Raw genomic sequence first — 25,803 nt, 5'->3', positions numbered from 1 at the left:
TGATGAGCACCATTCCGGAACCTCAACTACAACTCACCAAAATGGAGGGAGGTCAAGAAAAAGCTTTAGAAGGAGGAACACGAATTAAAGCCATTGAAGAACACTGATTTTTTATTGAAATTGGGAGAGCAAGCATGCAAAAATACTTGCATGGTTCATGAATAACGTAGAGCAGTGTTGTGAAAAGCGTTAAGACGTATCAAGGCACTCCACCAAAAACTGAGGTGAGGTGTAAGCCTCGAAGCATAAAGCGTAAGCCTCAATTTTTTTTTAAAACTTTTAAAAAATTATAAAAAAATATCTAAAAATACAAATAAATAAAGAAATGCTTTATTGATGAAATAACAACCAATAAGAAATAGAAAATCTCAAATAAGTACTAAAAATATGAGATGAACATATAAAAGTAACTAAAAACTGATTATATGATTGGAAAATATATGAGATTAACCAAAAAAAGTTAAAATACACTAAGAAACTTATTACATAACTGAAATAACTGAAAAATATATGAGATTAACCTACAAAAGTTAAAATATATGAGAATATTCTAAAAAATATGAGATTAACATATAAAAGTAACTAAAAAAATGATTACATAACTGGAAAATATATGAGAATAACAAATAAAAGAAAAAATATACTAAGAAACCGCTTACATAACTGGAAAATATATGAGATTAACCAACAAAAGTTAAAATATATGAGATTATTCTAAAAAATATGAGATTAACATATAAAAGTAACTAAAAAATTGATTACATAACTGAAAAATACATGAGATTAACCAACAAAAGTTAAAATATACTAAGAAATTGATTACATAACTGAAATAACTGGAAAATATATGAGATTAACCTACAAAAGTTAAAATATGAGATTATTCTAAAAAATATGAGATTAACATATAAAAGTAACTAAAAACTTATTACATAACTGAAATAACTGAAAAATATATGAGATTAACCTACAAAAGCTAAAATATATGAGATTATTCTAAAAAATATGAGATTAACATATAAAAGTAACTAAAAAACTGATTACATAACTGAAAAATATATTAAATTAACCAACAAAAGTTAAAATATATTAAGAAACTAATTACATGACTGAAATAACTGAAAAATATACGAGATTAACCAACAAAAGTTAAAATATAGTAATATACTAAGAAACTTATTACATAACTCAAATAACTGGAAAATATATGAGATTAACCTACAAAAATCTTTTTTATTATGTCTCAGAAGTCTTGTTGTAAAAAAAAAAATTGGCGCCTCAGGCTTGCGCCTTTTGTGCCTCAAGGCGCATTTTTTATAACACTGACGTGGAGATAAAAATTTGTGCAAATATTGCCAAATTTCGCAAAGCTAACGAGGCATGGTTTTTCATGAAAGATATGTACACTCAAAAAGACGTCGCTAGACAATTTTTTCTCCAAGAAAAGATTCGCACCATTAAACAAGGGGACATGAGTGTCCGTGATTACTTTAGCTCTCTTAGTCCCTTATGGGATGAGCTATGTCACATGGGTGCGGGTGCGGGGGTGCGGCACTTTAAAAAACCTTGGGTGCGGGGGTGCGACAGGGCAAAAATGTAAAAAGTTTTATATATATATATATATATAATTTTGAAGTTTTAAAAGTTAACATTGTTATAATATCATTCATCATGCATGTAATATATCAACCTAAATATCAATCAAATAAGTAAAGCAGAAAAGAACTAAATTACATACCAAAAGTGTATCCTACAAAGTATATGACGATGAAATGAATCTTAATAATTTTCTTCTTCATCATCAAATGCATCATTAGAAGGAATATTGGGCTCAGATAAATCTATGATTGTCGTGTTGAAATCATGCTCTCCCTCGAAGTCACTCTTCTGGGTTTACATCCCAAAATTTGGATGTTTATTGTTTGTGTGACAAACCCAATTTGAAAATGTTAAATACAATACAAGTGTATTTTAATGAAAAACTAAGAAATAATCAAATAACTAAGAGAGCAAATTAGTACATGTATTCATCATTGGTTCACAAAAGTAGTCAAAGATTTGAATGAACATGTACTAAATCCTCTGCACGCTTGCTGGTGAGTTTGTTTTTCTTCATGTTGTGAATTTGAGAATATGTGTTTCAATTTCTTTCACAACAAGATGAACTAGTAGGTTGCGATAACAATCTTAATGCAAGACGTTAGAGAAGAGGTGTTTCTGATCCAAATGTTGACAATCATGTGATAGGATCTATATTATCCTTCTCTCTTGCGAATAATGTCGGTCCATATAATCTCAAAGCTGAAAAATTTTCAAACTCTTGTGTGACTTGATTTAGAAGATATGCTTCTAGAAAAAGTCTTATCATACACATATTTTTATGTCTTGATAGCTCTGGGTCTAAATTTGGAGGGACACAACCAATACCACATGTCTGTCACTTATTTGCATAATATTTTGGATTAAGAGAATGTGCCATGCAATGCAAATGAGTGTTACGCTTATCCCATCTTCTGACTAAAATTGAATGAATATGGTTAAAAAATTATAAATCATCCAATGCAGGATTTTTTTCTTCATGCTTGAAAACTACAACTTGTATTTTTTCAATCATATTATCTCATATTTCATAAACTCTGTGAAGCATGGGTTCATCCTTATCAACTTCTCTTAACATTTCCCAAATAGGTTGCGTAAATTGAAGGAAGTATATCACTCTGTCCCAAACTCATCATCAACAGTGAATTTCTTAATTTCTTGAGCCTTGATATCATCATCAGCACAATAAAATATTCAATTTTCATCAGTCACCATGTTAACCAAAGCATTCTTCATTCTTTTAACCTTTTTCACCATCACAATGATGGGCACAAAACGTGTTTCAACGACCTTCAACAATTTCAAGTCAAAATGCCTATTAAATATAACATTAGCACGATGGTGGTTAACAACAAAATTCCTAATACTTTTGACATTTCTTTCTAAATCTTCAATCCATGAACATAAAGCATATGCTTGTAAATTTTCTTCTTCTTTGGAGTTGCAGATGCTCTTTAGGGCTACATTTAAGTTGTGTGCTACACAGGTAGTCCAAAAAATATGAGGGTACTCACTCTCTAAATTCAACGTTGCACTTTTACAAACTACAGCGTTGTCTGTAATGATTTGTACTACTTTCTGATCACCCACTTCTTTTATCACTTATATAAACAATCCTTTCAAATACTCTGCATTTTTATATTCCCCAGATGCATCAACTGTTTTCAAGAATATTAGGCCACTAAGCGAACCAACAATGAAATTGATTAATGGACGCCTTTGAATATCTATTCATCCATCAGACACAATAGAAACTTCATTTTGCTCCCATGCATATTTTTTAATCTCCAGCAACATCTCCACATTTGCCCTCTCTTCTGCAAAAAGTGTGGTTCATAGTTTTTCTGAGTTTGGAGGTACATAGCCACTCAAATTACAATTTGCCAAAGATGTTACTAAATCCTTCCAATAAGGATTTTTAGCCGCATTAAATGGGAGTGAACTAGAATAAAAATACCTCCCTACTTTTCTATCCATATCCTCCCTCATCAATTTTTCTGCATCCTGAAATACCATGTCCTAGTATCTTCAACAAATGAGTCTTCACTCTTATATAAGACCCAACAAAATCTCTTTCACAGAGCTTGCATCGAAATCTCTTGTTTTCACCACCTCCTTCTCCAGTTTTTGCAAGCTTATCTATATGTACCCATAGTGGCCCCACATCATCACTGCCACTACAACTATCAACAAAACTAGCAGAAGAACTCACATGTGGGGATGAGGATGACTCGAGTCTTTTCCCTTTATCCATCATTTTGTCCTGAAAACACAAAAAAAATTATATTAAAATCAATTATGCAGACAATCAAGATTTATAATATTGAGTCCAACTCCCGGCTCACAAAGGAGGGTTGAGGGGTAGGCTCGGTCTGTCAAGCCAAGCCCAACTCCTGGCTCGTCCAAGGAAAACGAAGAGAGGGGGGGGGGGGGGGGGGGGGGGGGGGGGAAGGGTTGGGGCCTCGCCCCACCCCTGACTGTCGGAAAAACAAGGAGCAGGGAGGAGCTCAACCCCCCCCCCCCCTGCAAAAACAGGGAAACAGGGAGGGGCTCGGCCCCTCCCCTAAAATTAGAGGGAGTAGGGAGGGGGGCTCGGCCCCTCCCCTGAAATCAGAGGGAGCAGGGGAGGGGCTCGGCCCCTCCCCTGCCAACCCAACAAGAGAGTGATAGAGAGCGAGGGGGGGGAGGGGGGGAGAGGGTTGGGAAAAGATAGAAGAAGGAAGGGGACGAGGGAGAGGTTACTTGAGAGGAGAGGAGGAGGTAGCTCTAGGTGTCGTCGGGGTTGCGAGTGGGGTTGATGTCGGCGATCATCGGAGGTCTACGACGAGGGAGAGGAGGAGGTGGCGTCGGGCTCTCCTGAGAGACATCGGGAGGAGAGGAGGTGAGCGAGAGAGCACAGTTGCGCGGGAGAGGAGAACTGCAAAAGAGGATTAGGGCAAATTTCCTAATCCTCCATCGCAGCCCTTTTGATCGGGCAAAAACAAAAAAAAAATTACGTTCGAAAATTGAACGAAAATAACCCTGGGTGCGGTCAACGCACCCAGGGCCGTGTTGACTGCACCGAGTGCCGCACCCGGGTCGCGTCGATGCGGGTGGGGTACCTGCTTTGCCGAATCCGTGTGACTTAGGGGATGAGCTATCCCTCCTAGAACCCAAATGGGTAGATAGTGAGGATGTTGAACTTAGAAGGCAACAAATGGAAAAAGAACACTTTTCCAATTTTTGCATGGGCTTAGACCCGAATATGAGCAAGTTAGATCTTCTCTCCTCTATAGATCTAAGCCTCTTCCCCTAGAAGATGTGGTTGTCGAAACATGCCAAGAAGAAACTCGTCTTGACATGGTAAAAGGAGAAGATGAAGTCTTAGCCGTTTCCAAACCCGAAAATCATGTTAAGACTTATAAGCCTCCTCATTTTGAAAGGCAAAATGGCTATAATGGCAACTATAAGAAAGTCATGTGTCATCATTGTCAAGAATCGGGGCACATAAGCCCCAATTACCAAAAGATAAATGAAGCTCCCAAGCCAAGAGTTGCTTTCATTGAAGAAAGCACACCAAGGAAGGAAGATTCAACAAAAGGAAAGGATTCCTTCTCTCTTGCTCAGCTATCTAAGACACTTAAATTGCTACTCAAATCTCCATCTACTTCGGGTGCCGTCATTGCCTCTTCCTCTCCTCCAAGTATGTCCTCTTAGATCCTTGACTCTGAAGCTTCCTTTCATATGACACCTCATGAGAATGGGTTATCCGACTTATGTACTAATTCAAAAACCTTTTATGTTTCAATTGTCGATGTAACGTCTTTACAAGTCAAAAGTTTTAAAACTTTAAGTTCTTCCAAAAATTTCTTTGTGCCAAATGTTAGGGTGGTACCTTGACTAAATTTAAACCTTGTTTTTGTTTCTCAAGTTTCTGATCATGGATGTCAAATCTCCTTCTCAACTAAGAGTTTCTCTATACAGGATCTTCGGTCCGGGAAGCAGATTGGGCAGGGCCATAGGAGGGGAGATCTTTATTACATGAGCAACTTGAAACTTCCCACCAACTCTTTTTGTAACTATGACTAAAATAAAAATATCGAAACTTGGCACCAAAGACTTGGACATCTAAGTTTCTCAAAAATGTACTATTTTCCTTTTAGAAAGAAATTTTGTAATGAGAAGCATTTTGTTTGCAAGAACTGTATTTTTGGAAAGATAAAATCTACTCATTTTTCAAATAGAACCTTTGTGTCCAAAAGGCCATTTGAGTTAGTTCATTCGGATGTTTGGAGCCCTTCTCCAGTTATATCGAAAGGTGGATGTTTCTATTATGTTACCTTCATTGATGACTTTATTAGATATGTATGGATTTATTTTCTTAACTTAAAATCCGATGTCTTCGCCTTTTTTAAGAAATTTCAAATGATTGTCAAAAATCAATTTTTAAGTAATATCTCTATACTTAGATCCGATTCGGGTGGAGAGTACTTATCAAATGAATTTCAAAATTATTTAGAAACAAATGGAATTTGCCATAAAAAATAATGTCCTAAAACTCCTCAACAAAATGGTTTAGCCGAAAGAAAACAGACACATTTTGGAAACCACTAGGACACTTCTTATTTCCAAAGAAATTCCAAAAAGTTATTGGGCCGAAGTCGCTTTAAGATCAACTTACCTAATAAATAGAATGATATCTTCATCCTTACAAAATGCATCTCCATATGAAAAACTATTAGAAAGAACACCCGACTTTAATAGATTAAGAATTTTTGGGTGCAAATGTTTTGTTCTTTCACATAAAAGAGATAAATTGTCTACAAAGGCTATTGAATGTATATTCTTAGGCTATAAAGAAAATAAAAAAAGGATTTAGATGCTTCGACCTCAAACATAACAAAGTATATGTTTCTAAAGATGTAACCAGAAAATGAAAATGGGTTTGAGAAAACTAAAAACACTGATGAAAGCGAATATGCTTTCTTCTTTGATCTTCTTCCTCAAGAAGAAGTGACTCCTCAAGAAGAGGTGATTTCTGATGATAGTTTGTTGAATGACCAAGACCGCATTCCTCTTAACAATGTTAAAAACAAAAATGAGAATGATGTCATTGATAGCAGTGTTGTTAGAGACGAACGCCTTGTTAAAATGTAAAACTATACATATATGTATATATAATAATATTATATTATTATATATATATAAATACATTTTTCATTTCTGTAATTTTTTTCCTTTATTTTTATTTTTTGTCTTTATGTCATCTAGTTCAGTTTGAACTAGAATGACTGTTGCTAGTCAAGTCCTGTCCAGACTTGACTAGCAATAGAGTTGTTGGACCGACACATTCCAACAGCTCTAAATAGAGCTGTTGGATTGTGCCCAACAGCTCTATTGAGTCCTCTTTCAGCTGTGTATATAAAGGGGTGCAGCCCCTCTTGTATTTTACCCCAATGCTTCTTAAGCAATTGGTTTTTCATATCAATAAAGAATACATTTTTATTTTTATTTTGTTTCCAGTTATACCCTTTTTAAGGGTTATGCTTTAGTGTCATTCTTGACACTTGCCCTTGTTAATCTAAGCTCGTGTTTCGAAGATCACCCATTTCATTTCATGGTATCAGAGCCGCGGAAGTACTAAATCTTGAGGAAAAGCTGCCTCGGTTTCCGTGCCTGTTTGCAAAAGTGTTCGCCACTTGAAGAGAAGTGTTTTATCACTTCATTGGAGAAGATTTCACATCTTGTTGTATTGTTTTTTTTTCTTCTTTCTTTTTTCATTTTCCTTCTTGTTTCTCTTCTATCCCTATTCTTTCTCTCCTTGTAATCGATGGATGACAATGATAAAGTCACCATCGTGCCTATGAAACTAAGCGATACGAACTATGTAACATGGGCTTCAATCATGAAGCACCATATATGGGGAAAAGGCTTATGGGGGATTGTGGATGGTTCCGATTCAGAACCTAAGCTATCTCTTACTAAAAAGGAGGGAGATAAAGAGGTCCCTCTATCGGAAGAAGAGAAAATCAAGGCTATTGCCTCATACGAGAAGAAATGGAAAGAGTGGAGAATATCTCATGCGAAGATAATGTCATGGCTTATCAATAGCGTTGACATTAAAAAATGCTCAAGTCTTGCCAAATTTGATCATGCCGACAAGGCATGGGAATACCTTAAGAATATGTATTCCCTTAAAGATATTGCACACGTGTGCAACCTCCAAGAAAAAGTTCGAATGATGACACAAGGAGACAAAACTATTCGTGAATATTACAATGGGTTGTCCGAACTTTGGGAAGAACTTTCCCTTTTAGAACCAAAGTGGCATTGTGCCGAAGACATCGAGCTTCGTCAGAAACAACTCGATGCTGAACATTTTTACCAGTTTATCACTGGATTAAGGCCGGAATTTGAAACCACTAAATCGGCCCTACTTCACCGGGGAAAAATTCCTTCTATTGTTGAAACTATTGAAGAGTTAACAATGGAAGAAAATCGTCTCCGGAAAGGTTCTTTAAAAATTGAAGATGATTCCATTTTAGCCGTGTCTAGACCAGAGAATCATGTTCGATCATATAGGCCTCCTCACTTTAACCGACAAAATGGTGACTATGATAAGAAGAAAGTTATTTGTCATCACTGTCATGAACCGGGACACTACAGGCCACAATGTCCCAAACTTAAGGAGCTGAGAGAAAAAAGAGCTGCAATTGCTGGATCGGAGCCTAAAGATCAGGATGCACCAGTTTCCCTGGCCCAACTAATGGAGATTCTTCAGCCTCTCATCAAAGGTGCCTCTTCTTCATCTGAAGCTTCAACTGGCGCAGCAGCCTCATCTTTTTCTGATCTAGGTAAAATTTCTTGGCTTCTTGACTCTGGTGCATCTTTTCATATGACCCCAAATAATCAAAGTCTATCCAAATGTGTTAAAAATAAAACAAGTGTGTCAAAGGTCTTTACTGTTGATGGGACTTCTCTTGAAATAGAAGGAATAGGAAATTTTGAAAAAAATTATAAAACAAAAAATTTTTTTATTCCAGAAATTAGACATGTTCCCAAATTAAATTTAAATCTTTTATCTGTATCTCAAATTTCTGATTATGGGTGTAATATTTCTTTTTCTTCTCATGGTTGTTGGGTACAGGATCGCCAGTCAGGCAAGCTGATTGGGGAAGGCCATAGAGAATGAGGACTCTATTACATGGATTTTTTGGAAATGTCGAAGAAAGCTTTTTGTTATAATATTCAAAAAATAGAGTTGGAACTGTGGCATAAGAGACTTGGTCACCCACATATAGCCAAAATCCAACATTTTCCAAATCTAGGGAAATTTTGTAACTCTGAATCATTTGATTGTAAAGATTGTATTCTCGGCAAAATGAAAAGATTACCATTTCAGAAGAGAACCTTTTTCTCTTCAAGACCACTTGAACTAATACACTCGGATGTTTGGGGTCCTGCACCAGTAATTTCTAAAGGAGGATTTGTTTACTATGTTATTTTTGTCGGTGATTTCTCCCGACATACGTGGATGTACTTTCTCAAACATAAGTCTGAAGTATTTTCATACTTTCAAACTTTTCATAATATGGTTAAAAACAAGTTTCAAAATGATATCACTATTTTTCGCACAGATTCAGGGGGAGAGTTTTTATCTACAGATTTTCAAAATTATCTTAAATTGTATGGCATCACACATCAAAGATCTTGTCCTTATACACCTCAACAAAATGGACTGGCAGAACGAAAACATCGCCATATTATAGAAACCACTAGGACTTTATTAATAACAAATCAAGTCCCGAAAGACTTTTGGGCAGAAGCTGCCTTAACTGCCACCTATCTCATTAATAGGATGTCATCTTCTTCGTTACAAAATATCACTCCCATTGAAAAACTTATGAACATTTCTCCAGACTACTCTAGACTAAGAATATTTGGGTGCAAATGTTTCATATTTACTGACAAAAATGATAAACTTTCCCCTCGTGCGATTCCCTGTGCCTTTTTAGGATATGCTGAAAACCAGAAAGGTTATAGATGTTTTGACTTCAAAAATAATAAATTATATGTGTCTAGAAATGTTTCCTTTCTTGAAAAGGAGAGCTTCTTTGATTTTAGAAAATTAAAAGACGTCACTGAGTACTCCTTTTTGCTAGATCTAACATCAACATCTGATGAATATGACCTTGACTGTAACTTTGATGATGATCAAAGAATTATTGATCTTAATGTTGAAAATGAAAAAGTTCATAGAGATACTAGTATTCAATATTTCAGGCGACAAGAGTCTAATCCTCCATGTGCACTTGAGAAATATTCTAACATTCCAACTAGACAATCATCCCGAATCTCGAGGCCTCCAGGAAAGTTTGTATCATACGAGTCTTTCTCACCCACATATAGGGCAGTTATTGCATTAATTCACTCATATGAAGAACCATCCACATATTTTCAAGCAAAAAATGATATCAAATGGATAGAAGCCATGAAAGCTGAATTAGATGCACTTGAAAAGGCTTCTACATGGAATATTCAAGATCTTCCTCCAGGGAAGAAAACTATAGGATGTCGATGGGTTTATAAAATTAAAACCAAGAGTGATGGTACTCTTGAAAGATATAAAGCCCGTTTAGTAGCCAAAGGTTATGCCCAAGAATATGGGATTGATTATGAAGAAACCTTTGCTCCGGTGGCTCGTATGACTACTGTCCGAACCTTAATTGCCTTAGCTTCTATCAAAAAATGGTCTATTTTTCAAATGGATGTCAAAAATGCTTTTTTAAATGGAAAGCTAGTTGAAGAAGTATATATGGAACCCCCTCCTGGTCTCTAAGTATTCCTAAGGGTAAAGTCCTTCGCTTAGAAAAAGCTCTTTATGGACTTAAACAAGCACCAAAAGCTTGGTATGATAGGTTTAATCGTGTTATGATTGATATTGGTTTTCAATTCTGTTTAACTGACACTGCTTTGTTTATTAAGAATTCTGATGCAGGGATCATTGTGCTTCTTCTCTATGTGGATGATATGATCATCACCGGAAGCGATAAACAGGGAGTTGAAACAATCAAAACACTTCTTAAATCTCATTTTGAAATGACTGATTTGGGCTTGTTGAGATATTTTTTAGGCATTGAAGTTGCTTATTCTCCTAGAGGATATTTATTATCTCAGACTAAATTTGTTTTTGATATTGTTTTCAGGTCTGGTATTACTGATGATAAGAAAGTTGACACTCCAGAAGTTGTTAATGTTAAAATGAAGATTGATGATGGAGAACTTCTTGCAGACCCTACTCCTTACAGACAGCTTGTCGGGGCACTTTCCTATCTATCCATTACCAGACCAGATATAGCACATGTTGTTCATACAGCAAGTCAATTTCAACATGCTCTTACTTCTGTTCATATGGGAGCAGTCATGCGTATTATCAGATACATCAAGTCTTCTCTTTCACGAGGACTTTTCTTATCTTCCTCCTCTTCTCTTGATTTAATTGCATATACTGATGCTGATTGGGGAGGTGATCCCAATAACAGACACTCAACCACTGGCTTTTGTGTCTTTTTAGGGGAATCATTAATCTCGTGGAGGTGTAAAAAGCAGCAGAAGGTATCTCTCTCATCCACCGAAGCTGAATACAGAGCCATGGCAACCACGACCATGGAAGTAGTTTGGCTCCGACGACTGCTTGCTGACATGGGAGCTGAAGCAACAAAGGCTTCACAAATGTGTCGTGACAACAAAAGTGCGATCTACATTGCCAGTAACAGAACATTCCACGAACGCACCAAACACATCGAAATGGATTGTCACTACGTCAGAGAGGAATATCTACACGGGATAATTGATCTGCCATATGTCACTTCAGAATATCAGTTAGCAGACTTCTTTACAAAGCCTCTCGCTGCTCCCTGATTTCACTTTCTCTTAGACAAACTTTCGCTCATTGTACCGTAAGTTTGAGGGGGAGTGTTAAAATGTAAAACTATACATATATGTATATATAATAATATTATATTATTATATATATATATAAATACATTTTTCATTTCTGTAATTTTTTTCCTTTATTTTTATTTTTTGTCTTTATGTCATCTAGTTCAGTTTGAACTAGAATGACTGTTGCTAGTCAAGTCCTGTCCAGACTTGACTAGCAATAGAGTTGTTGGACTGACACATTCCAACAGCTCTAAATAGAGCTGTTGGACTGTGCCCAACAGCTCTATTGAGTCCTCTTTCAGCGGTGTATATAAAGGGGTGCAGCCCCTCTTGTATTTTACCCCAATGCTTCTTAAGCAATTGGTTTTTCATATCAATAAAGAATACATTTTTATTTTTATTTTGTTTCCAGTTATACCCTTTTTAAGGGTTATGCTTTAGTGTCATTCTTGACACTTGCCCTTGTTAATCTAAGCTCGTGTTTCGAAGATCACCCATTTCATTTCACGCCTCAGTACCTGAAGCGTATGCTTCAGAGGCGAAGCGCAAGCTCAAGGAACAGAGGCTGTAGGGAGGCATTTGCAGGCTCGAAGCGTACGCTTCATATGGGTGAAGTGCATGCCTCGCATCGAGGCGTGCTTCGCTTCTAAGGCGTACGCATCATGTTCACCAACCAGAAGGGAACCTCACCATCGATGATGTTGCTATGAAGGTCAAGGACTTGCAGCGAGCTTGCGACCCCGCCGGCCGCATTGTTCTCTGGCGGAGCGATGCCGGTGAGCTTGTTAAACCCAAAATGCAGGATCCTGAGCAGTGGCGATGAGGAGCTGGAGGCGTTAGAAGAAAAGCGAGGATGGGAGCACGTCGGAGAGGTTGTTGTGCAAGAGAGCGAGCACCTGAAGGTTCGGAAGCCAGCCAATCCCTGTCGGAATCTCGCTGCTAAGGTTGTTGTCCCGGACGCTGAGGTGGCAAAGAAGGGAGCAGTTGGCAAGGGCCGCCAAAATGCTTCCTTGGTGTAGGTTTTCGTTAAGCAGGTACTCCAGAGAAGCACTCTCTCCAAAACTAGCCGGAATCTCCCCGATCAACCGGTTGAACGAAAGGTTGAGCAGATGTAGCACGCAGGCAGACACATTGGCCGGAATCTCTCCGAAGAGCGAGTTAGATGAGAGATCAAGGAACTGAAGGCTCGCCGGAAGGCCTCCAGAGGGGATTCTCCTTGTCAAGAGGTTTTGGACGGCATTGAGGATCTGCAACTCTGTGAGGTTGAAGATTTTTGGCGGGAGCGTCCCGGAGAGGGCGTTGGATTGGAGGAATATGGCACGGAGGATGGAGCATCGGCCGATAGAAAGGGGAATGGTGCCGTTGAGGAGGTTGGACCGGAGGCTGAGTTTCCGGAGGCCGGAGAGGAGGCCGAGCTGAGGGGAGAGGGGTCCCTGGAGGCGGAGGCGAGGGAGGCGAAGATCGGTGACGCAACCGGAGATGCAGACGACGCCCCCGCCAATCGCAGGGCGCCAGCGGGGAGGAGGTGTTCCAGTTGGAGAGCGCACCGAGGGGGTCCTAGAGGCTTCGAGGTTTACGCTTCAACACCTCGCTTCATAACAGGCTCAACGCCTCGCTTCGCCTCATTGCATTTAACAACCTTGATTGTAGTAGACCAATTCAAACCTATGTTCGGCGTGGTCAACAAGTTCCCATAAATGCTTTGGAAAAATACTCCCAAGGTTCCAACATAGAAGAAACCTCTTTGAGAAGATCTGGTCGAGTCTCCAATCCTCCTAATAGGTTTGTTTCCTATGAGTCTCTAACACCAAAATATAGGTCATGCCTAATTGTGTTACACTCATTCCATGAATCATCTCACTATAATGAAGCCAAAAATATTTTCCAATGGGTCGAAGCCATGAACTTAGAACTTAGTGCCCTTGAAAAGGCAAAAACTTGAAAAATAACCTCATTACCCACTGGAAAGAAATCTATTGGATGTAGATGGGTCTACAAAGTCAAAACTGTTAAGAATAGTCAACCACTTAAAGTCTTTATTCTTAAAAGTTGTTTTTAGGTATTTTATATATAATAAGGGATCCATATGTAATTTTAACCTTTTAGCTAATCTCTATTTAACTAAGAGAAGATTAGACCTAATGCAACTTTTTAACGTTTTTTCTTCTATCTCTCTCTCCCTCTTCTGTTCTCTCTCTGCCTCGGTTTCTGTGTATGCTACATGGTATCAGAGCAGTCGACCCTGGGAGCGTGATCTCATGTTCTACACCAAGTTCGAGTGAAGGACAGTAGATTACGTGAAGAAAAATAAAAGGTGTGATTGATCGCTGTTTTGAAAAATAAGTGATACAGATCTAAGGTCTAACAAATGTCATGACTCAAATCTGTAGTCAGATCTAAAGGTTACAATGGATCTATATATCCATGTCGACAGGACCGAGTAGCTACAGGTACAGGTGCTGTGCAAAAGTCGTGAAACTGGATTTTTTTTTATCTGATCTGGTTAGTTCATATCTTATAATGGATCTGAGTGGGGTAAAGAATAACTATGTTGTTCAGTCATGGATCTGGCTGTTGAGGGATTTTTTTTGAAGTAGTCGCTGTTTTTTTTTTTGGTTAAATTTAGATCTGGTGGTGTCGTGAATCTTGCATCGGATGGAAACAGAATAACTATGTTGCTCAGTCGTGGATCTGGCTGTCGAGGGATTTTTTTTTGAAGTAGTCATTTTTTTTGTTAAAATTTAGATCTGATCACAGATCTGGTGGTGTCGTGAATCCTGCATCGGGTGGAGTAGTTGGTCTGAGATTTGTTCATATCAGATCATCTATTAAAAAAATTTAACCTGGATCGATGTCATTTTTTTTTAATTGATTTCTTTTGGATCCGATCTGGTTAGTTCAGATCTGATCTCAGATCAAGTGTGTCGTGGTTCTGCCCAGTCTTTGGTGTCATCTTAAGTTTTGCATCGTGTAAAGCAGACTGTATGGTCTTGAAGCATTCAATTTTTTGTGAAGTGGAGAGTAAATCTGAATGAATTTCTTTTTGGAATCTACTAGATTTACAAACTGTGATAAATTATGTTTCATGTGGTCGTTTGTTGCAGCAGTGTTGTTGGCAGTATTTCTTGAGTTAGCGGCATTCACTATGGGTGAAGTTCTGAAATCCGATTCCAAGAATGAGACTATTGGGGAATATAAAGCCTTTGCAAATCCTTTCTCTTATGGTTCTTCTGTGAAATTAAATGAAACGAACTATGCCAGGTGGTCCAGAACGTTTATGATGTCGGTATCTGGATATCATAGAAAACATATTTTGTTGGAAACTGAACCAAATGATAAAGTGAGAAAATATATTACTTGGGACGAAGATAATGACATTGTTATGTCATGGGTCATGAATAGGATCGAACCTCATATTGCAGGTAGTCTAATTTATTATACCACAGCTAAACAGATGGACAATCTTCGAGATACATACTCTCAAGAGACTAATGTGAGCCGTATTCTCCAAGTTGAACAGAAGATATATAACTTGCAGCAGGGTGATCAGACTTTGGCACAGTACTATGCCTCAGTTAAAGCTGCTTTTGAAAGACTTAATGCTCATAGGCCACTGTGTTGTTCAAAGCAAAAAGATCATCAAGAACAAAATATGGTTGCTCGGTTCCTCACGTGCTTATCTTCAAACTTCTCAGTTGCTAAAGTTCAAATGTTGACTGGGTCTGATGTTCCTACCCTTGCTGATGCATACAATCGTTTGAGTAGACTTGTCATCTCTCTTCCACAATCTCAACCTATATCTCAGACATCTGCTCTAGCTGCTGCATCTAGTTATGGAAGAGGAAATCATCTAAATATTAGAGGACGAGGTCGTGGAAGAGGTATGGGAGGTAGAGGTAAACTCCAATGTACTTTTTGTGAAAAATCGAGACATTTAGAAGATCGTTGTTGGGATAAACATGGATGGCCTGCCTTTCCTACATCGAAGCCTAATGTTTCAAAAGCTAATGTTACAAAATTAGAGGTAGCGAATGACACCACTTCTCCAAGTGACTGTATCACCCTGAGTCATGCAGAATATGATGAATTGGTCGCTCATCGTCCTTCAAGCTCCTCTTCTCCTGTAGCTGGTGTGGCCTACTCAACAGAAGACTATCTTCATCTCTATGATAGTAAGTGGATCATTGACTCTGGTGCATCTATACATCTATGTGGAAACTCTCAAAATCTTTCAGATCTAAAGGTTATTACTGCACATCGGGGGGTCTCATTAGCAGATGGGAGTTCCTCTCCGGTTATTGGTCAGGGAAATGCTTTTATATCCTCTTCTTTGCAGTTGAAAAATGTCCTTGCTCCCTCATTTCCTCAAAGTTTACTCTCAGTGAGTTGTCTTACAAAAGAGCTAAACTGTAGAGTGATATTTGATCCTGGTTGTCATTTTCAGGATTTGCTGACAGGGAAGAAGATTGGTGGAGGCTATGAAGAAAATGGAGTCTACTATCTACATCACCCAATGGAAAACATTTATGCTGCAGTCGATTATTCCTCCAGTCCTATTCAGTGGCATCATCATCTCGGACATCCTTCATTGTCAAAGCTTCGAAGTGTTTTTCTTCAAATTTCGTCTACTACATTATTTCAGTGTGAAGCATGCCAGTTGGGCAAGCATCATCGGAGTTCGTTTCCTTCTAGTTAGAGTCAGTCTAGTCATAAAGTTTGAATTTCTTCATGCAGATGTATGGGGACATAGTAAGATTCCTACCAGGACTCGGTGTCGTTATTATCTTGTCATTGTTGCTGATTTTTCTAAGTTGTCTTGAGTATTCTTAATAAAAGAAAGATATGAAGTTCCTAATATTATCAAATCTTTGGTCATTGAAATAAAAACCCAGTTTGAGTCAGTTGTTAAGATTATTCGCACTGATAATGCTCTTGAGTTTAAAACCACAGTACTATTGCAATTTTATCGTGATCATGGAATTCAACCTCAAACCTCCTGTGCATATATTTCTCAGCAAAATGGGGTGGCTGAACGAAAACACAGGCATCTCCTTGACGTAGCACACACCCTTATGATTCAATCAAATGTTCTTGCTTCATATTGGGGTGATGCAGTTACCACTGCTTGCTACTTGATTAACCGCATGCCTTCTTCATCTGTGGAAGACCAAATCCCTTTACAAATCCTGTATCCGAGTACACCTCTCTTTCCTCTTTCGCCCAAGGTATTTGGGTGTGTTTGCTTTGTGCATAGACTTGGACCTGATCGTGATAAGTTAGCACCTCAAGCCACTAAGTGTATATTTATAGGCTATCCAAAAAACCAAAAGGTATCGATGTTATGATCTGATCTCTCGTCAGGGTATGTCAATGCAGATGTATTCTTCCTAGAGTCCCTTCCATACTATTCTAGTACTGGTACTCGGCTGCAATCTAATCATGATGATTCTTTTCCACTTCTTGTTCCTCCTCTTTCTTTGGAATCGGTGCCCTTATTATCGAATCCAACTCCACCTCCCTCACGGTTTCACAATCCTCCATTGGTGTATGTGCGTAGAGCTCCCACTCCTCTAGTGCCTCCATCTACTTCTTCTCTTGAGGTAAGTACTCCTGATAGCGATGACGTTCATGTTGATGATAACAGGCCAATAGCTCTGCGAAAGGGGACACGACAATGTACCTTATACCCTATATCTAAGTTTTTGTCAAATGCCAAACTCGGTAATCAGATGACAGCTTTTATTTCCACCTTAACTGCTGAAACTATTCTTATGAGTTATCAATAGGCAGTTCTCGATAGTCGATGGAAGCAAGCCATGCAAGATAAAATGGATGTTTTGTTGTCTCAACATACATGGGACCTTGTTGATCCCCCAGAGGATGTGGACATTATTGGATGCAAATGGGTATATACTATAACTCAGATGGTTCAATTGAAAGGTATAAGGCCAAGTTAGTAGCAAAAGGCTATACTCAGACATATGGGGTTGATTTCTTTGAGACCTTTTCTCCTGTGGCACGAATGGGCACCATTTGTCTTGTTCTTTTTGTAGTTGTTCACCGTGGATGGAGTTTGTGTCAGCTAGATGTGAAAAATGCATTTCTATATGAAGATTTGTCTGAGACTGTCTACATGCAACAACCTCCTACGTTCGAGGTTGAAAGGAAGTGTCAGAAAGTGTGTAGATTAAGAAAGGCGATATATGGTTTAAAGCAAAGTCCTCGGGCATGGTTTCAAAAGTTGTTTAAAGTAATGTCAAAGTTTGACTTTAATAGATCAGCGTCCGATCACACATTATTTATTAAGACAACTTAGGCATAGTAGTTATGGTGGTATACGTAGATGACATCATTCTTCCAGGAGATAACATGAATGATATTGCAGCTACAAAGGCTCATCTTCAAAAACATTTTGTTACAAAAGACCTTGGTTCCCTTAGATACTTTCTGGGCATAGAAGTACTCAGGGCCAGTGAGGGTGTGGTTTTGTCACAACGGAAGTATGTTCTTGATTTACTAAAAGAAACAGGAATGTTGGGAGCTAAACCAGCAAATATTCCCATGGATAACAAAGTTCATTTGTTGGAAGAGGGGTCAAAACCTGTTAATAGCAGAAGATATCACTCACTGGTAGGAAAGTTACTATATGTGACTGACTAGACCTGATATTGCTTTGGTTGTAAGCAAGGTTAGCCAATTCATGGACAAACCGACTGAGGTATACTGGAATGTTGCAATGATGATACTCAAATACTTAAAATCTTCTCCTGAAAAAGGGTAATTATTCAAAAAAAGGGGGTACCCTGGAGATAGTTGCTTACTCTGATGCTGATTATGTTGGGTCTATAGAGGATAGGAAATCTACCACAGGATTCTGTGTATTTGTGGGAGGTAACTTAATTTCTTGGAAAAGCAAGAAGCAAACCGTGGTTGCTAGGTCGAGTGCCGAATCAGAATATAGGGCTATGGCCCAAACAACAGCTGAATTGATGTGGGTTCGAACTATGCTGAGTGATCTTCAAGTGAAGGTTCCATCTCCGATGGTGATGATGTGTGATAACAAGGCGGCTACATATATAGCAAATAATCCGGTATTTCATGAGAGGACAAAACATATTGAAGTTGACTGTCACTACATAAGAGATATGGTTCAAGCTGAACATATCTCTACCAAGCATGTTAACTCTGAGAACCAAGTTGCATATATTTTTACAAAGCCTCTTGCCAGACCCAGTTTCTCAAAATATTGCGGTAAGCTGAGCATGATTGATATCTATGCTCCAGCTTGAAGGGGAGTGTTAAGAATAATCGACCACTTAAAGTCTTTATTCTTAAAAGTTGTTTTTAGGTATTTTATATATAATAAGGGACCCATATGTAATTTTAACCTTTTAGCTAATCTCTATTTAACTAAGAGGAGATTAGACCTAATACAACTTTTTAACGTTTTTTCTTCTATCTCTCTTTCTTCCTCTCTCTCTCCCTCTTCTTTTCTCTCTGCCTCGATTTCTGTGTATTCTACAAAAACTAAGAGTGATGTGTCATTAGAACGCTACAAAAACTAACTGGTAGCAAAAGGATATGCTCAAGAATACGGTATTGACTATGAGGAAACTTTCGCTCCCGTAGCTAGAATGACTAGTGTTAGGACTCTTATTGTTGTTGCTTCTGTTAAAAAATGGCCTATTTATCAATTAGATGTTAAGAATACATTCTTAAACGGTGAACTAAATGAAGAGATTTACATGGATCCTCCGCCGGGAGTATGTATTGGTAATGATAAAATTCTTAAACTTAACAAAGCCTTATATGGATTAAAGCGTGATAAATTTAGTAACGTAATGACAAGTTTAAATTTTCGTTCATGTTATACTGGCACTGCTTTGTTTGTGAAAAGTGCAGGGTCTTCAGTAGTTATTCTCCTGCTTTACGTTGATGATATGATCATCACTGGAAGTGATGAGCAGGGGATTAATGATATTAAAAAGGTTTAAAAAAAAAATTGACATGTCTGATCTTGGTTTCTTAAGATATTTTTTAGGTATTGAAGTGGTGTACTCTCCCAGAGGGTACATTCTCTCTCAGATGAAACTTGCAGCTGACATTTGCTTAAAGTTTGACATCTCAGATGACAAGAAGACAGAAACCCCTGAAGTTATCAATGCAAAGTTGAGGTTGGAAGATGGAACTCTTCTTGAAGATCTCACTCCCTACCGCCAACTTGTTGGGTCTCTGACATACTTATCCATCACTCGGCCAGAAATAGCTCATTCAGTTCACTTAGTCAGTCAGTTTCAACATGCACCTACAACAGTGCACGAGTGCAGTCTTAAGAATCATCAGATACATTAAAAATACCATAACTAAGGGAGTTTTTTTTTCTCATCTTCATCACTTGATTTAATTGCATATACTGATGCTGATTAAGGAGGAAATCCTAATGATAGAGTCTCAACAATTGGTTTCTACGTATTTTTAGGCGACTATGATTTCCTGGAGATGCAAGAAGCAGCACAAAGTATCATTATCCTCAACGGAAGCTGAATATCATGCAATGGTCACTACAACCATGGAGCTTGTGTGGCTTAAGAGTCTCCTCAGTAATATGAGCATAATCATCTCTACACCTTCGAAGATGTGTTGTGACAATAAAAGCGCAATTTATATCGCAAGCAACCACACCTTCCATGAGCTACCTAAACACATTGAGATGGACTGTCACTATGTTCGTGATTAATATCTAAGAAGAACTATAGCATTGTCGTACGTTAGATCCGAGTATCCGTTGGCGGACTTCTTCACCAAAGCTCTTGCTGCTCCTCGATTCATCTGTCTTCTCAACAAGCTTTCGGTTATGTCTCCGTAAAGCTTGAGGGAGGGTGTTAAAATATATATGTGTATATATATATATGTGTATATATATATATATATATTTATATTCATGTAATTCTGGCCAATAGGAGCATTTTAGTCTTTTTTATTTTCCTTTCTTTTTCTTTTTCCCTATTTTTCTTTTTATTGTAAATGCATAAATGCATTTAATGTATAAGCATTGGGGGTCCCAACTAAGAATCGTTGGACCCCCAACGGTCACAAATATGACTGTTGGGGGCCTAACGACTCCATGTTGGGCCCCCCAATGCCCACTCCCTCTCTCTCTCTCTCTTTTGCTTATAAATAGAGGGGTAAACCCCTTTGTATTGTGTGGCTTTTTCAAGACCCTTTTGCTTTATAAGATCGTTCTTTTTAGCAAGTCCTTGTTGGTTTTGTATTTGTCTATTGTGGACTTGTTCTTTGCATCGTGCTTGTAAATGTCCATTGTAGGACATTGTGTTTATTTTCGCTTATTTCATTACACGGGCCCAAATTTAAAGAACCCGCCTTAATAAAATCGGGCATGGCCCGACCCAACAACTTATCGTGTCAGGCTCGGGCAGGGGTCCTGACCCGAGTTGGGCCCTTACTATCAATAAAAAAATACTTTTAAATTTTAAAAAGAACTCCTTTTTGTGCTGCCCTTTACACGCAAAACTGAAAAAAAAAATACAACACCAGTTGTCCTGCCAATGTATGTGACAAAAAAAAAAGAGGAAAGAGAGACACGTGTCTCTCTCCCTCTCTCCTCGCTTGGGAAGGCACCATTCCTTTCCAAGTTCCCATGGAGGGACGTGAGAAGCCTCCCCTCCATTTCTCTTTTACTTTCTTGTGAACAAGAAGTCCAACAACTGGAAGGAGGTGATCGAAGAAGTGGATTGAAGGGAGGCGATCAATGGTGCCCAGCAACTCACGGCCAGCGGGTGGACACTGTCTCTCTCTCTCACCGAAGAACAGAGAACGCTGACACGATGGTTATAGAAGACTAAGGTGGCCGCGATAGTGATGGTAGAAGTGGGGGGTTTGGGTGTGATGGTGATTAGAGTTGCCTCTCTCTCTCTCTCTCTCTCTCTCTCTCTCTCTCTCTCTCTCTCTCTCTCTCTCTCTCTCTCTCTCTCTCTCTCTCAAGCATATATCGGGCAGGTCACGACCATTAGTTTGGAAGCCCGACCCAATTAGGTGTTGGGTATCGGGCTCTTGGTGGGTTATGGACACCCTCGAAAGAGCCCGACCCGATAGGTGTCAATTCGGGCTCTCGGTGGCTCCTACGGGTCCATTATCGGGCGGGACCGGCCTGGCCCGATGTCCACCCCTAGTTAGGGGAAGACTTAGTGTGCTTTCAATGGTGTATTATACGAAATTATCTGTTTGGAACATAAGAACCAACAAATTATTTTAAGGCTTATACCAGATTTCATAATTTAGAAAGATTATCCAATAAAGCCTTCTGCATTGGGACAAGATGATCCACTGGTGGATAACTATTTTAAATGTGATATAATAAGGCACCTGTAAGCATCCAGAAACAAAAACTAGAACAGAAAAGGAAATGGGAAGACAATTCATTCTCAATGAAATCCTCCAGAATGGATTCATTTTGTCAATAACTTGACATGTACAGTCTATAATAAGGATGGGAGCAAAATGTAAATTAACACGACAAGAACACAAGAAACAATCATAACATGATCTCATAGCTTCTGTTTCACTGGAATTTACTGGTTATGTATATGGAAGAATAACAAGAATCCAAAATAAGCATACAATATTACTGAAGCCTAAAGCCTTAGACAAACCTTGGAAGTAACCACCTTCGAAGAAAACCCAAACTTCAAAGTCTGACGCTGATCTTGTAATGAAAGAGCAGTAGCACTTCTTGAAGTGGTGGAAGCTGGAGGGGCTCCAGATTGTTCGTGTTGTTGTTGCTGCTGCTTTTGTGCATCCGCTCTAAAATCAGTTAAAGAACTAGCATAAATGACAAAAGTGTATTTCTTGAAATAACCATATAATATAATAGAAAGAAGAAAATGAAAAAAGATAAGATTGTATTAATTTATGCAAAATAAGTTCTAGGAAAAGAAAGAGGGGGAAAAAAGGAATAAATAACTCATGGATACATCTGAGCATATTTGGCCATTTCTCTTTCTTCACGTATTTGTTCTCGTTTCAATCGATCATCACGACTGCTACTACCATGCATTTCCTTCATTTCTTTAAAACGCTGCAGATTCAACCAGAAATGTACTTGAAAACCACACAAGGAAACTCAAACATAGATGCTCCCAAATATATATAACAAATGCAGAAAGCAGAAGTGAAAACACTCGTAACATTGCTAACAAGGTCTAAAAACTTGAAAACTTAACAGGACTCCCTTTCACAATACCATGTGGAACAGGGAACCATCTAAAGGGAAGAAACAAGATTCCTTCCACCACTATAAAAAATGATGCAAATATTCATAGTCAAGGTTATATACCTTCCTATGATTGTGATCGTATGAACTCAAATGAACCTCGAACTCCATCGCCAGTTTGTACTGCTTGTTACAGAGTTCACAGAAGAACACCTTGTGTATTTCCTTTACTTCAGTTTGAATTTTCTGCTCACGTTCCGCTACAACCTGGATTTTCATCATGTGCACGAAGCAGGCAGTAGAAGCCACCAGGTAATACAAAACTGCACGAAATTCGCAAGATCCTCCAAAGTGGATGTTGCCTTATGATATAGCATTCCCGTCAAAAGACACATATATTCTATATGCTGCCTTCTGCTATTAGATGTACGTTTCAAAAGAAGTCATGCATTGGAAAGAATCTAACTGCAGAAAATACCTCTCATGGTTTTGCCATGCTATTAGAACATACCTCACGCTTTTTTGTGTGTTCCTCTGTCTCCTCTAATTCAACATCAAGCTTCTTGCGCTGGACATTTTCTTCAGCAGTAAAGAAGTCATCTTGCTCTTGTTTCCCCACACCCAATTTGGGATCCCTAATCCCAGCTCTTATTGGTTCAACTATACCTGTAAGCACCCAAACCAAAGTGATACACTTTGCACCCAGAAAGCGAGGGCAGTTCTATGTGAATTTTATCCATCTGCAAACAAAACTGTGCAGGAAAGCACACAATCACAGAATTACCAACAGCTTAAATGCCCTAACCTAATGCACGTCACTATGTTAGCAGTTAGTACCTATACACAAAAACAACTAATCCGATAAAACGATCATGGAGCCATTACAAATTTTAAAGTGAATTAATGTCTAAGTCAGGATATCACAATGGCTAACGGCCATAGCCACCGATATCGGTGTTATTTTGAAAATATCATGAGAAATACCGATATTTTAAGGTAGATGTTAATATTGAGAAAATCTCGCGATATTTTCAAAATATCACTAAAATGAAATTATCGCGATATTATCACGAATTTTTTGCAAAAACTTTTTTAAAATATCTTATTTATATATATTTTAAGCTCAGTTCTATTTTTTGGTATCTTTTGTATTTTAAAAACTTTTAAAACTTGTTTCTTTATATTTTTATAAGAAAAATAATAGAAAACCTATTATTTCTTACTATTATTTATATTTTTTCAATTTTTCAAGATTTTTCCAAAAAAAAATCACCTTTTGAAAATATCTCCGAGAAAAACTCTTGCCAAGAAATCAGCTTGAAAGATATAGGTGACTATGCTAAGGACAACCACTAAAAAAATGGGAAGAGGAATAGTTTATAGATGATACCTTGCTCATCTTTGCCAAGACCCTTTCCTTTCCATCCCATTTTTTGCAAAAGCCTGAACCCTATATTAGATGATGTCAGCTGTGTGTCCAGAGTTGCTTGCTCGATATTGTCAATATCAAGATTTTCAGTAGGTCTGTGATTGATAGGCAGGCGAAAGTCCTCTGCCAGGTCTTCAAGAAGGGAGGCTTGGTATGCCTATACACAATCAAAAGTCGAAAGTAAACATTAACCATACAAAACCATAACAACTTCAACTACATGACTGTTCATAAACAAAAATACCATGCAGGTGAACATTAATATATGAAATGTTTTGGCTTAGATTGCATATATCGATAAGATCGAGCTGTTTCAGCTATTCTCTTGTAAATGCATTGCAAGGATCAATGCATCTGACAAATTCTTGGATACAGAGAGTGGTGAGCCTGCTTAATCCAGAGTTAGTACATAGAAATTATCAGTAGCAACTAGAGAAAAAGGGATAAAAGCCATACATAGAGAAAAAAATCAAGAAATGACATGCTACCATGCACCATATAAATAATGGCTATATAAAAGTGAATCCTTTGCAGGAGTATTTACACGTTCTAGGATATCATTGCAGCCATTAGAGCATTTGTGTTTTGATGATGATTTCCTCAAATATATTTTCTCGGGAGGAAAAATAAAAAATTTATTAGTTATAAATCTCACAAGGTGTCACAAACAAAGCAGCAAACAGTTAATACAGTTAATTATATGATCGCCTATCCAAGAAAGATCTGATTTTGGTTATTTTACTCTAGTGGATGCAGACAAATCTAGCTGTACCTGACTATGGACACCATCTGGCTTACAACCATGATATTTAAAGATTCTACCGCTTTTTTTTCTAACCACACAAACCACCAGTACGACTGGACCCACCATTTCCATATTACATGCCACCACTTTTACAAATAACTGTTGGGCTAATGAGAAGATCACAAATGTATGAACCTACATTGATCTGCAAGGAATTTTCCAACTGACAAGCCTCAGGCCAGGCTAGGGAAAGCACGCACAGCAAACGAGCCGTAGTTTCCTCTTTACTTTGAAACATGACATACCAGCTAGCTCGCTGGATCCCTTTCTTTGTAAGGTTGGCCTGGGTATTCACTTTAGCCAGTGACACCAGCCACACAAATACATGAGGTCTAGATGAAGGGCTGGGAGTCCAAATAGTGTGCCTAGGGAACCATTCTAACCTTGCTTATTCATGGCTAGGTAAATATAAGAGACATGAAGTTATGCGTACCATTGACCTAAGAAATAATATAAAAAAACATGGTCGCATTTGCCACTGGCTTCTGATTATCCAGCAAGAGGAGCACCAGCCATCCAAAAAATATATGTATGCATGTATTCATGTAACAATGTATATATGCATGCACCATGCATGTATGCAATGGATAAAGATGTGTGTGTGTGTGAAGTATTGAGATGTGATCTATTGGATCTGGATTTAGATCCAAATTCTCGGCTTATTGTAATATGTTATGTTCAGCTTGACCATATTACCCTTCTTAATTGTATTGTTTCTTGTATATTAATTAGGAGGTATTTCTATCATATAAAACACCTGATGTTTTAAAGTAACCCACAACCCTAATGAGGTGTGTAGAGAATCATTTGTTGTAG

The 25,803-nt window shown here is 38.1% G+C and overlaps 1 protein-coding gene across 3 annotated transcripts in view; it reads right to left on the bottom strand.

The window, feature by feature from the left end:
- Positions 1 to 25,803, bottom strand: part of LOC149820919 (D111/G-patch domain-containing protein) — a 55,288-nt gene that overhangs the window by 6,406 nt on the left and 23,079 nt on the right. For 2 of the 3 annotated variants that reach the window (XM_089982123.1, XM_089982125.1), the window contains exons 3-7: positions 24,144 to 24,339; positions 23,265 to 23,419; positions 22,877 to 23,020; positions 22,515 to 22,618; positions 22,194 to 22,344 (exon numbers count right to left, since the gene is read on the bottom strand). In XM_089982123.1, coding sequence (XP_089838249.1) covers positions 22,194 to 22,344; positions 22,515 to 22,618; positions 22,877 to 23,020; positions 23,265 to 23,419; positions 24,144 to 24,339 — 750 coding nt within the window. The remainder of the gene's footprint in view (positions 1 to 22,193; positions 22,345 to 22,514; positions 22,619 to 22,876; positions 23,021 to 23,264; positions 23,420 to 24,143; positions 24,340 to 25,803) is intronic. The other variant, XM_089982124.1, reaches the window with a different exon arrangement.

Source organism: Nuphar pumila, chromosome 12 (assembly GCF_984573655.1).
Source record: "Nuphar pumila chromosome 12, dmNupPumi1.hap1.1, whole genome shotgun sequence".
NCBI lineage: Eukaryota > Viridiplantae > Streptophyta > Magnoliopsida > Nymphaeales > Nymphaeaceae > Nuphar > Nuphar pumila.
The sequence above is the reverse complement of the archived record's forward strand: the minus strand, read 5'-3'. Positions and strand labels throughout refer to the sequence as shown.